Here is a 12,231-nt window from a genome sequence, read left to right as displayed (position 1 = left end):
GTGCAATATATTCTAGCTTTCGCTTTTTAAGATACCCGTTTACATCAGTTCCCCGTTGTGTTTAACATGCTTGTGGTGTATAGTGTTATGTTGTGAAAATACTGTAAACGGTTCGACCTATACTCTACAAATGACTTCATGTGGCTTCAATCCATGCTTGCCAGAGCAAAATCAACAGTCCTGACGTAAATATGCCGATACCCTCTCTTACATGAACACATTGAAGGCACGGCCATTTACCACTGCAACAGCAGCAATCAGGTACAGCTCCGGCAGCTTTGCAATTGGCATACACATCACAATCACATCATTCACGGGTCATGTGCCCAAGTTTGTTTGTGCCATTTCATTCATCCGTCTACCTCATAATCATAGCTAGCTGGTAAAGTACACCCCGCTCCATCCCGTACCGGAGGATCGCCAGGGAATTATGGCCAAGCAAAGCATTGAACGCAAGGAAATAAAAATTCAAAAGCCATAAACACGTTCCAGAGACCATTTGCTCTAAAAAACCGTCCAACTCCGTGTAAACTTTTTTATATCTTCTGTTCAAGTGTACATGCTGAAGACATTTAGTCAACCTCCTCCATGGCGCTGTCACCAGTCTCGGCGGCAGGGGCAGCCTCGGCAGGGGCCTCAGTGGGGGCGGAGTCGTCCTCCTCAATGTTAAGACCGAGCTGGACGAGCTTATGAATGCGCTCAGCGAAGCCAGCGGGCTCCTCAATGGTGAAGCCAGAGACGAGCAAGGAGGTCTCGAACAGAAGCTGGACGATGGACTTGACAGTGCGGTCGTTCTCACCATCAGCCTCAACCTTCTTCTTGAGCTCCTGGATGATAGGAGACTTGGGGGAGATCTCAAAGGTCTTCTTGGAAGACATGTAGCTGGACATGGAGGTGTCACGGAGAGCCTGAGCCTTCATGATACGCTCCATGTTGGCAGACCAACCGAACTGGCCAGTTCGGATGGCGCAAGGGGAGAGGCCGAGCTTCTGGCTGACGACGACCTTCTCGACCTTCTCGCCGAGGACATTCTTCAGGCTCTTGGCCAGGCTCTCGTATTCCTTCTCCTCTTCCTCACGAGCCTTCTTCTCCTCGTCGGTCTCCTCGAGCTCGAAGTCCTTGGTAATATCAACGAGCTTCTTCTCCTCGAACTCCTTGAGCTGAGTCATGGCGTACTCGTCAATGGGGTCAACAAGGAAGAGGACCTCGAAACCCTTCTCCTTGAGGGTGTCAAGGAAGGGGGACTTGGAGACGGCCTTGATAGACTCGCCAGTGATGTAGTACATGTTCTTCTGGTGCTCGGGCATGCGAGTGACGTAGTCGGACAGAGAGGTCATCTCATCGCCAGACTTGGTGGAGTTGAAACGCAGGAGCTTGGCAAGGACCTGGCGGTTCTGAGAATCCTCGTGGATACCGAGCTTCAAGTTCTTGGAGAAGGCACTGTAGAACTTGTCGAACTGTTCCTTGTCCTCAGCAATCTCCTGGAAGAGCTCAAGAGACTTCTTGACAATGTTCTTCTTGATGACCTTCATGATCTTGTTCTGCTGGAGAGTCTCACGAGACAAGTTGAGGGGAAGATCCTCAGAGTCGACAACACCCTTGACGAAGCTGAGCCACTCAGGAATGAGCTCGGTAGCATCATCGGTGATGAAGACACGGCGGACGTAGAGCTTGATGTTGTTCTTGGTCTTCTTGGTCTCGAAGAGATCGAAGGGAGCACGCTTGGGAACGAAGAGGATGGCACGGAACTCGAGCTGACCCTCAACGGAGAAGTGCTTGACAGCAAGGTGGTCCTCCCAGTCGTTGGAGAGGGACTTGTAGAAGGAAGCATACTCCTCCTGAGTGATATCCTGAGGGTTGCGAGTCCAGATGGGCTTCTGCTTGTTGAGCTCCTCCTCCTCAATGGTGGTCTCCTTGACCTTCTTGGTCTTCTTCTTCTTCTCCTTGTCCTCATCCTCATCGTCAACCTCCTCGATGCGGGGCTTCTTGTCGTCCTCAGCATCTTCCTTGACCTCCTCAGCTTCAGCATCCTCATCAGGGACCTCCTTCTCGGTCTCCTTCTGGACGTGCAGGTAGATAGGGTAAGAAATGAACTCGGAGTGCTTCTTGATGACCTCCTTGATCTTGCTCTCGTTCAGGTACTCAGCCTGCTCGTCCTTGAGGTGAAGGATGATGGAGGTACCACGGCCGAGCTGCTCACCCTCGGTGTCAGCGATGATGTTGAATGTGCCACCAGCGCTGGACTCCCAGATGTACTGCTCGTCATCGTTGTTCTTGGAGACGACGGTAACCTTGTCGGCGACAAGGTAGGCAGAGTAGAAACCGACACCGAACTGACCAATCATGGAAACATCGGCACCAGCTGTCAAAGCCTCCATGAACTGTTTGGTACCGGAGCGGGCAATGGTACCCAGGTTGTTGACAAGGTCCTATTCAGAATCGGTCAGTTTTGACGCCCAATAAATTATTTTGGGGATTTCGTGTGACTTACAGCCTTGGTCATACCAATACCGGAATCCCGGATGGTCAAGGTCTTGGCCTCCTTGTTGGGAATGATATCAATGCGCAAATCCTTTCCAGAGTCGAGCTGGGTGGGGTCGGACAGAGCCTTGTATCGGATCTTGTCCAAAGCATCGGAGGCATTGGAAACGATTTCTCGCAGGAAAATTTCCTTGTTGGAGTAGACGGTGTTGATGATGAGGGAGAGAAGCTGAGAGATCTCAGCCTGGAACTCGAAAGTCTCAGACATGGTGAAGGGTATCTAAAGTGGAATTGTCTGTAAAAGTAGGTGTTAGTTGACTGTTCGCAAGATGTTTGAGAACTGGCCAGTTAAATGTGCCCGCAAGGTTGCCTAGGAACTGTGAGGACAGAGGCGAAGAGCAGGCTGTCCTTTTGCAAGAACTACAATCCTAGACCGCTTCTAGGCAATTGGCCTCTAGCTCCAGCTTTCGCCTTTAACACTGTCCAAGACAAGTACTGCCCCAAGGAATATGGGACGAGAGTAGGAAAACAAGAAGTGCAAGCTGCCGAGGTGGCGGGACAACGCAGGGCCAGTGAAGCTTACCTAGACGCTTGGTATAAAAGAAAAGGAATTTGATTCAAGCTCCAAGTGAGAACACAAAGTCTCGATGGGCTAGTTTAGATTTGAGAGGTGGGAGGAATGTGAGAGGATGGAGAGAGATGAAGGGGAAGATCTGAAGTCGAGGGGAAGAAAAGAAGGCAAGAACTAAAAAAGGGCTGCTCAAAGTGGTGCTCTGCTTGCTCCCGGCCTCAGAAAGTCGAGATTCCATGAGATTCTACGGCTGGTGCCTTTCCACAGCAACGACGAGCCCCACGCTGATTGGTTGCGGGGCAGTGCTACCGGGCGCTGGCGCTGGGAGCGGCTGCAGGTGTAAGTCCAAATTAGCACGTTGCTCTGGGTTCTGATGCCACAGTGTGGTCTAGCGCCTTTATCCAGGGTGCGCAAGCACTGGAGCCTTCTAGCACCACCTGCTGAGCCGTTTGTCCAAGCTCAAGCTGCCCAGAAAGTACTTTGGACCCCAAACAAACGCTCAAAGTACAAGGCTCTCCATCCCCATGTTGGTTGAGTCGGTCAGCTCCACCAGACCATGTTGACCAGATTTGACACTTTTACACCGCTGTCAAACAGCACCAGCTCTTGTTCCAGAGGTTTCGCGAAGACATTGGGGTGCTCTGGAGCGTTATCATGATTCCTGCGATGCAAAGCTTATTGTCTGTGGTTCCCCCAGTGACATTTTTGCCATTCTCTTCCTTTGTTGCTATAGTCTGGTTGCCTCACTTTTTTTTTCTCCAACTGAAAGGCTGAGGGGTCAACTGGTCCCTGTGGCGAGGCTGTGAGGGGCCTAGTGCCACTTGAATTCTAGTCCAGTCGGTTTGAAGGGTCTGGTGTCAAAGGCATCCACTTGGATTTTCCTGTTGCAGCCTCGCATTATGCCAGACAAAAGCGTCATTGCCACTAGTCGGCGGCCGAATCGTCGAAATGCAAGTCGTAGGAGTGCGCAAATGTGCGTTGCACGACGCCCGGAATTCTCGTGTTTGTCAAACAGTAGGGAGAACTTGCTTTGTTGCCCCGTTCCTGCAGACAGGTGCCAGATACTGAGTATTCCACGACATTCTCTCCGGTCTGTTGGTGGGCGGGCGGCGAACTGGGTCCCGTACGCCTGCATGACACCGGATCCACTTTGTTGGGCCAAACCCGAATTCAACCTGAGGGCAGACGAAAAGAGCATGACGCATCAGCATAGTACAGTGCCATTTGGAAAGTAATTGCTCCGTATGTAGGTAGACATAGAGTTTTTGACTCTGGCGCTGCCCGGTAACCCATAGCATTGCTTCATACTGTCTACACTTCATTGTTCGTTTGTCTCTGTCCTGCTTCAGGTAGCTTTCCGCATTGCGTTTTAACTACTATGCTATTCGACGGCGTATCAACTGTCTGGTTATGTAGCAAACAGACGCTGGCTTCGAGCCTTCTCCTGACAAAAATAAACGCTGAATGCGTCAATGCTGTCTACCAAACACAATACACGCCCACAATATAGTACACACCTTCTCTTCCATAACGCCCAAACAAAGGAAACCAGGGTTGCAACAACCACAACAACCATCTACTGCTCGTCCTCAATCACAGCCCCCACCTGTCTATACCTTCTATCCGCATAAGCCAATCCAAAACTCTTCGTCTTGTTCCCTGGTATCATCTCGACAACCTCCCCCACGACAATCACATGGTCTCGTACACGCACCAAGCCCCCCATAGCGCCGTCTTGTAACAGCTTGCACCGAAGAACCCTCAGCACTCCCTCTCCTTTTAATAACGGTGCTGAAGGTCTGCCATCTTCGTTCGTGCCCGCCGTATAGGTCGCTCCCTCGATAGTGTCAAATACACCATCCATGTTGCCCCGTGTGAAATGGTCAGCGACTGCAGCGCCGCTTTCATCGCCCGCCAAAACGTGAATGTTGAACTCTTGACTGGACGTGATGGCATCCAGGGTTCGGCTTGGTGTGGCAATGTTGAAGGAAACGAGAGGCGTGGGCGACAACGTCAATGATGTAAACGATGACATGGTCATGGCTCGAGGGACACCATCATGAGTCGCTGTACATACAACGATTGGGTTTGTGAAGAGTCGGAGGACAGAGCGGACTTGTTCGGACAGGCTGGTTTCGGCGTCCGGATTTGCTGTCGGCGCTTTTGGAGACGATACTTTCCATGACTGATGTGAGGCTGAGGTCTGGAAGTTTGTTGATACTGCTCCTGGATAGAAATCATTAGTAAACGACGTGTAAACCGCACCTTTGGAAAAGATACTCACGACTAGTCATGGATGTCCTCGAGTCACCCCCAGACTCTCCTGCTGCTGAGCGCAGCGGCAATTGTTGCCGCCCCGTTATCCATCCCCCAATCTCAATTGCTCCCGTAAAAGCATCATAAGCGCCCTTGAACAGCGGCATCAAGAAATATCCCCTCCTACCCTCCACAATCACCGACCGCCGAGCACGGCAATTCCCTCTCCATGATGATCCTCCACACAACTGCCCCACTGGAACATGGCGCAAACTCCTGCAAGCGTTCCTCATTGTATCCTAGAGCTCATTATGCTATTTGACGAAACGTATTCTCTTCTGCAAGAGGTAAATTGACGCTTGTTGAAGGAACGACCGGACCGAATCTGGGTTGGGCAAGTTTAGCGGCTGGATTCAACGCATGTGCTTTCGACGAAGCATGGGCAAAATTCTTATCGATAAGAGCATGCAAGGCACATACTAGGACTCAGGCAATGTGGGTGCGAGCACCGGCCCGGAAATTTTGCGACAACCACCAACAGCTCAGGGATCATCACTTCAAACTACAACCCAGGGGACAAAACTTGAACATTCGCCCGTGTCCTCAAACCACAAACACATAGAGGAGAAACCACGACCCCAGCGGGACGTATTTTCATAATGGGAAAAATCCCATCCACAATGGCCATTGCGCCCTCACGAACTACTCTCGCACAGGCCAAAAGCTCAACAAGGCAACGTACCAGCCTCGCCATCCAAGTCCGCCACGCGACATTCATCCCTCGTCCCCGACGACCATACACATTCACACAGCTTGTCACCCTCTCCGACGGCTCAACCTACACCATGCGTACCACATCGCCCAACCCAATCTACCGCGCTGCCAAAGATACCCGCAACACTCTCCTATGGCAACCGAGCGAGAAGTCCCTCCGAAACGTGGAATTGGACGAGGCGGGTAAATTGGCGGCTTTCCGTGAGCGATTCGGTCGTGCTTTTGACGCTACTGCTCAGTCTGAGGATGGGGCGGCGCCTGAGGCGGCGAGCGAGGCGGTGGATGGATTTGCGGATTTGATTACCGGGTATGCGCCGCAGGATGCGAATACCATGAAGGATTCGGGGCCAAAGAAGTCGCCTACGAGGAGAAAGTAAATTTTGAGAGAAAGGAATGTGATGGTGGAAGAATGAGCATTGATGTCAGGGCTGGGGTTATATGCTGGAGAAAGGAGCATAGCAAGGCAGTTTGGAATAGAGTGCGGACTTTAGCAATGGGATTGATTGGAGGAGGATATTCACAATATGTACAATAACCAGCCCACCGAGCTTGTACGATATCGGGGAACAAAAGATAAATAAATGATGTCTCTGGATTTTACGATCAAAGCGTAGCTCCGACTCCAACTCCACATGGTGCCGCCCGTAATCGTTACTGTGACAAGAGTATTGTTGACAAAAGACTAGCCGCTACTGAGATGCCATCATTATCTTAGTCAGAATCCTCATCCATCCTCGCCCTAGCCCGGTCAATTGCCGTATCACCCGGTGGCTTCGACTGCTGTTGAAATACTGGCGGCCGATAGAAGACCGACTCGTCATCCTCTGCATCAAGCTGCATTAAGAACGTCTCCCACTTTTCAATGAGCTATCAAATGTGTAAGCAAATAGTTCGGAATCAGGGGGCGCACACGCCGATTGTTGAAGCTAATTCTTACCTCCTTCTGTGCTTCGACAGCACTCTCAAGGAATGTTTCAACTCCGCTCTTGAAGTCCTCCACCTTTTCTTTTTCGAACCGATCAATCTCCGTTTTCAAAGATCGACCCATCTCCTCAAAGAGCAATCTCGCTTGATGCACTTTCTTCTCTGCCTCGCCAACCTCCGCATTCATTTGGTTTAAGCGATCTTGTTGACTCTTGCCCTGCCGAAGTAGCTTATCCTGAGTAGTTTTCTTCTTTTGGAGCTCAGATTCAGCAGAGTGCCAGGCATAGAAACCCTTTTGACGCTGGGTGAAAGCCTGCTTTACGGAGCCAATGAGACGAATATACTCCTCGATAATAATACCAAAGGTCAGAACATCTTGCTGAGCTTGTCTGTCATATACATCTCGGATAGTGAGCTGGAGATCAGACAACGCATCCAAAGGTCCGGACAAGGACGGTGATAGTTCAACGGTGGAGAGAGCATGCAGAGAAGCCGAGAAATCGCCAGCCGCCTCAGCCATCATCTTGCGTTGTCCAACCATTGTTTCCATAGCCTTTAACAGTCCCTTGAGTTGATTTTCCAAAGCGTCAAGATATACCTTGCGATCATGGAACCAATCGTCTTGCTCAACGAACTTGTCTCCTCGCCCGACGCTAATGCCCAAGGATCCCAGAACACCCTTGCTTTCAGTAGGAATAGGCTCCTTGTGTTCTCTGTGTTTGATATCAGTATTGAAAGCTTCACTCTCGAGAAATAGCTTCAAGTCAGCGTCATGTTGCAACGTGGGATGGGCGGCAGTCTTGTTCAGCATCTTTTCCAGGGCAGCTCGGCGAGCTTCGACGAAATTGCTGTCAAATCGACCGACTGCTTGCTTCTCGGGAGGTGGAGGGACGATACTGCCGGGGTTGTTGGCATGGAGAGTGTTGTACAGCCAGAGGAAGTCGCGGTATCGTCGCTTCACCTCGAACTCGGGTTGCTTGTAAGCTCGAGAAGTGGTCTACAGTGCACGGCCTGGTCAGTATATCTTCGAAAAGAATGGGATTGGAAAAAACTAACCTTTGTTCTGACAGAGTACACAATGTGTGAGCTTGTCAAGTCACCAATCTTGACTGGATCGCCGACAGTGATATGAAACGAGGGCTTAGACGCCTGCTCAACGCTGACACTTGGTTGTGTGTTGCTTCGCACGCTGCTCGGTCTCGCGGCGTCGACTGGAGGAGGTGCTCGTGGACCTCCAGGGCTTTTGAACTCATCATCATCCACATGATGAGGGTCAATCGGCCGCCGGGGCTGTTGCTGCTGGGGCATAGTCGTTCGGATTACCATCTGCTCCTTTTGCGGCGGTACAGGCGGGGCGTCTGAAGCGCCGTCATTGTCATCAGCTGAGGCACTCAAAGGACCCAACGGATCCTCGACGGCTTCCAGTCGGGTAGGTTGAGCAACAAGGCGACGGGGCCCGCGCGATGGGCGAGGTGCCGGAGAAGCACCTTGTGATGCTGATGGCTTGGAGCTCGCAGTATCAGTCTGGGAGGCTTGCTGGGAGCTCTGGCCCGAATCGGCCCATGGCGACTCTTCGACATCCATGGCTGAGTATATGCGGCCGCGTGGGAAATGCGGTGCCGGATTGGTAAGAAGTCGAAGGGACTCTGATGTAAGATGACGATGAGGTGTGGTTGAAGGTGACGCTCAAGGCAGTGGGCGCAAGTCACTTGCGTAACGCTCCACCTTGGACTGGCATCTTCAATTGACAACTTGAGTATCTGCCCCACTTTGGCCGAGCTCCCAAAGCATGTCCTTGAGGCACATGTATATTCCATGATATTCTTACTGCTCGTGGCGAGATTTTTTGGTGGAATCTACGATGGCACACAGTTATACTGACTCGAAATTTTAGACTGTTGCATCTAAATTGTTCACCATATTGAGTCCTGATATGGCTCACTCATGAAGTTATCTATACATTTACAATAACGGATGCAATCAAGTCTAGCAAGACTCTCGTCTTTCCACCAAAGCTTCCGTCCCAAAATTAGAAGCCATCCCCTGGATACAAATTACCAACCCCGAACGCCGGTCAAGGGCAGTCCAATACCTTTACGCCGTGCATATCGTGCCTCCATTTATTTCTCCTACTGTTGCCCTGCTGAGCTTCCTCCTATTAAGGCGCTTAGCCGTTCGCCGCGCGGCCAATGACTGTGTCCTCGATGGAAGCATACTCTCACAGATCCACGATCTGTCTCCTAATTTTGGCAAGTCTACAACCGAACTCTCCTATCGCTCGGGATCGTAGCAACCGCCGACCATAACGAGGTTCATTCGTGTGAATTTAACTCTCATGACTGGCGTCTTCTTTGTTGGGAAGGCACTGATTTGATCATGCGTCACCATGACCTCCTTGCCCTTCTTCTTTTGAGTCCCTGTGGACGTTGGGGCAGCGGCAGACTGCCCAGGAGCGGAAGCACTGGCGCGAGAAGCATCTGCAGCCACTCCGGCTGTGGTTGCACCATCGCCAGCCGCGGAAGCTGCAGCGGCTTCCAGGCCGGCTTGAGCAGCAGCCTTTTGGGGGTCAACAGGCTCTTCAACATCCCAGAGTCTTACTGTTCCGTCTTGTCCACCTGAGGCTAAGACGTTTGACTCCACGCTAAAGCTCAGAGACCAAATGCCACCCCGGCCATGACCGCGTGAACGCTTGATACGAGTGCCCTTGCTAAGGTCCCAGAAGAAGATATTACCAGCTAGATCGGCGCTGGCTAGAATCTTGCCATTTGGAGCGCACTCAAGGGCTGTAATGTAATCGGCATGGCCAGCAAAGACTCGAACACAAGCTCCAGTCACCACAGACCACATTCGAATAGACTTGTCTGTCTCATCAGACGCGGAAAAGACATACATGCCATTGGGATGCCAGCAAATGGCAGATATAGCAGTGTCATGTCCTACCAAGAGCCGCTGTGGTGAAGCATGGTCTTGCATCCACACACGTAGCGCCTTGTCGTAACCGCCGCTGATAAAATAATGTCCGTGCGGTCCCCAAAGCGTACGATATATAGGACCATCATGAGACTTGTAGAGACAGAGACATGTCCAAGACTCCAACGACCACAATCGCACATGGCCATCAGCTGAGCAAGACAGAAGAAGTTTGGGTCTGCCGTCCATTGCAGGATTGTGCCGGCCGTCATCGCCAAACAGCTTCTGAGCTGGACCGGATGCTGATTCTGAAAAAGAAACGTCGTAAACTGATGCCGCATGCCCAATCAGCTTGCGACTGTTAAATTTGGCGTCCTTTTCGTGTGCGTTCATAGTCGGAAGACCCTTGCCATCGAGTGACCAGACTCGAATATAAGACTCGCTGGTGCCAGCAGCGACTAGCTGGCCATCATCGGAGAAGTCCATGCATGATACGCTAATACATTTGGTTAGAGCAAAGAGGGAGGAATAGTGTCAGAGTAAAGGGCATTAACTCACGTCCCAAACGTATTGTGAAATGTAAACATGCATGCGCTGACGGATGTTCCAACGCCACCAGTTCGGCCATCGATCTTGAAGCGATCACGATTTTCCCGCACCCTCTGCATTTCGAGCATAATGTCTCGCGGTCGAGACGGCGGTAAGGGTAAGTCGGCCCTGCTAGGGGCATCTGCATCTTCCTCGCGCTTAATCTTCTGGTCAAAGTCTTCCAGCATGCTACTCGTGCCTTCTACAGGCGGATTTCGCTTTTCCTCGTCCTCAAGTTCGGCGCGTACGTCGTCCCGCAGATCGGGGTCCATTGGCAAAGGGCCCAATTTGAGGGGTTGAGCAGGGTCTAGGATATCTTTGTTAGACAGCCCGATATTGACACCTGGAATACCTTCTTTGGCGTCAACTTCTTCAATATCGGCATTCTTGGAACGTCGGAAGACAGCCTCGAAGCTGAAAGGGGTAATGGGGCCACGGGCGGTTGAATCAATTTGGCAATAGGTGACAAGCAGCTGGCGAATGACAGATCCCCCCTGCTCGGATTCTCGCTCCAAAAAGTTAAATAAATCACCGGTGGCGTGTTGGTTTAGTGGTATTCGGTATTTGTTTTCTTTGTATAATTTTGCGGTAGGATTCTCAGCGACATGCTGTGGTAAGGAAATCGTTGAGAATGTTTTCAGGTCATCAGCGTGCACAGCTTGGAAGTATGTGCTCAATTCTTTAAGAAATGCTTTGGCATCCTCTGCGTAACCATGCCCTGCAAGTTCGAGAAATGAATAGACAAACATTGGCCAGAGAAGCTTCGATAGCTCAAACTATTTATGTGTATTAGTCATACGAAAGCCATCACTGACGTTGAGGAAACTCACTTTGTACAGCTCTAAGTTGTTGTCTACCCACTCTTTCAAAAGCTTGAATGCCTTTTGATACTTCTTGGGGCCAATATTGGCCAGCTGCTGGATGGGCTTCCCATCTGGCCCTAAGTGTTTAGACTCCTGGCGGAAGATCTCTTCTGTGCGATTGAAACCTCTTTTCAGGAGGTAATCGGTGACCTAACAAACGTGAAATGTTAGCAAACAAATTTTGATGAAAGGTCACTGGTTAGCGAGAGGCGGCGACGAGATAAGTAAGCCAAGTGGTGTCGTGCAATGAACACAAGGAGAAGCTCACAACCCCGCGCAAATCACAAATTCCACACCTGTGAGTATGTTTGAGCACGACGGGATGACATTGAGTCCAGAGGTGAATCATCAAAGGGGATTAGGATATTTCGCCGGCGGGTTAGAGACTGGTGAAAGCAAGCAGGACGTCTAGCAATGATTTGGTCGTGACGTGAGAGACCTTGATGGAGAGAAACATGAAAACAGACACAAGATATAGTTGAGAATGCATCCGCGACCAACGAAAGCTTTCGTCCTCATTTGATCACTTACAATCTGATTCAGATTCTGGTTCGACATGGCGCTTCCAGTCGTTCCTGCAGCACCTGTTGTTGCAGGAGCAGGGCCGGCTGGGGATGTTGCAGGCGGCGCGGCATAGTTGGCAGCTGGTGCCCCAGGGGGAGGCTGCCCGCTCATGCTGATGTGGTCTGGGATATGCTATGTCGAGTAAAAGGATATTGTGGCCGGTGCTGATGAGATGCTAGGTAGAATGGGAGAGCAGCACGTATTCGTGCACTAAGTCGACGCGCTATTTGATGTCCGATTTGTCTTCGCGATGTGGTGATGGGTATTTATGATGGTGAATCAACCAAGGGCAAAACCAAT

General features: G+C 50.9%; 4 protein-coding genes across 4 annotated transcripts; 1 reads left to right on the top strand and 3 right to left on the bottom strand.

The window, feature by feature from the left end:
• Positions 1 to 572: 572 nt before the first annotated feature.
• Positions 573 to 2,749, bottom strand: VFPPC_07934 (heat shock protein 82; the record flags this gene model as incomplete). The annotated part of the gene is made up of 2 exons (XM_018286720.1): positions 573 to 2,429; positions 2,492 to 2,749. 2 exons carry the CDS (start codon positions 2,747 to 2,749, stop codon positions 573 to 575), a joined length of 2,115 nt encoding a protein of 704 aa, XP_018143451.1.
• A 3,239-nt stretch (positions 2,750 to 5,988) lies between these two features.
• VFPPC_07932 (mitochondrial ribosomal protein) lies at positions 5,989 to 6,459 on the top strand (the record flags this gene model as incomplete). The annotated part of the gene is made up of 1 exon (XM_018286719.1): positions 5,989 to 6,459. The coding sequence occupies one exon, from the start codon at positions 5,989 to 5,991 to the stop codon at positions 6,457 to 6,459; it is 471 nt and encodes a 156-aa protein (XP_018143450.1).
• Positions 6,460 to 6,793: 334 nt separating this feature from the next.
• On the bottom strand, positions 6,794 to 8,590 carry VFPPC_07931 (sorting nexin 3; the record flags this gene model as incomplete). The annotated part of the gene is made up of 3 exons (XM_018286718.1): positions 6,794 to 6,949; positions 7,020 to 8,003; positions 8,063 to 8,590. 3 exons carry the CDS (start codon positions 8,588 to 8,590, stop codon positions 6,794 to 6,796), a joined length of 1,668 nt encoding a protein of 555 aa, XP_018143449.1.
• A 687-nt stretch (positions 8,591 to 9,277) lies between these two features.
• On the bottom strand, positions 9,278 to 12,042 carry VFPPC_07930 (transcription initiation factor TFIID subunit; the record flags this gene model as incomplete). The annotated part of the gene is made up of 4 exons (XM_018286717.1): positions 9,278 to 10,412; positions 10,475 to 11,280; positions 11,335 to 11,517; positions 11,899 to 12,042. The coding sequence occupies 4 exons, from the start codon at positions 12,040 to 12,042 to the stop codon at positions 9,278 to 9,280; spliced, it is 2,268 nt and encodes a 755-aa protein (XP_018143448.1).
• Positions 12,043 to 12,231: the final 189 nt, after the last annotated feature.

Source organism: Pochonia chlamydosporia, chromosome 4 (assembly GCF_001653235.2).
Source record: "Pochonia chlamydosporia 170 chromosome 4, whole genome shotgun sequence".
In the NCBI taxonomy this organism is placed as follows: domain Eukaryota; kingdom Fungi; phylum Ascomycota; class Sordariomycetes; order Hypocreales; family Clavicipitaceae; genus Pochonia; species Pochonia chlamydosporia.
The sequence above is the reverse complement of the archived record's forward strand: the minus strand, read 5'-3'. Positions and strand labels throughout refer to the sequence as shown.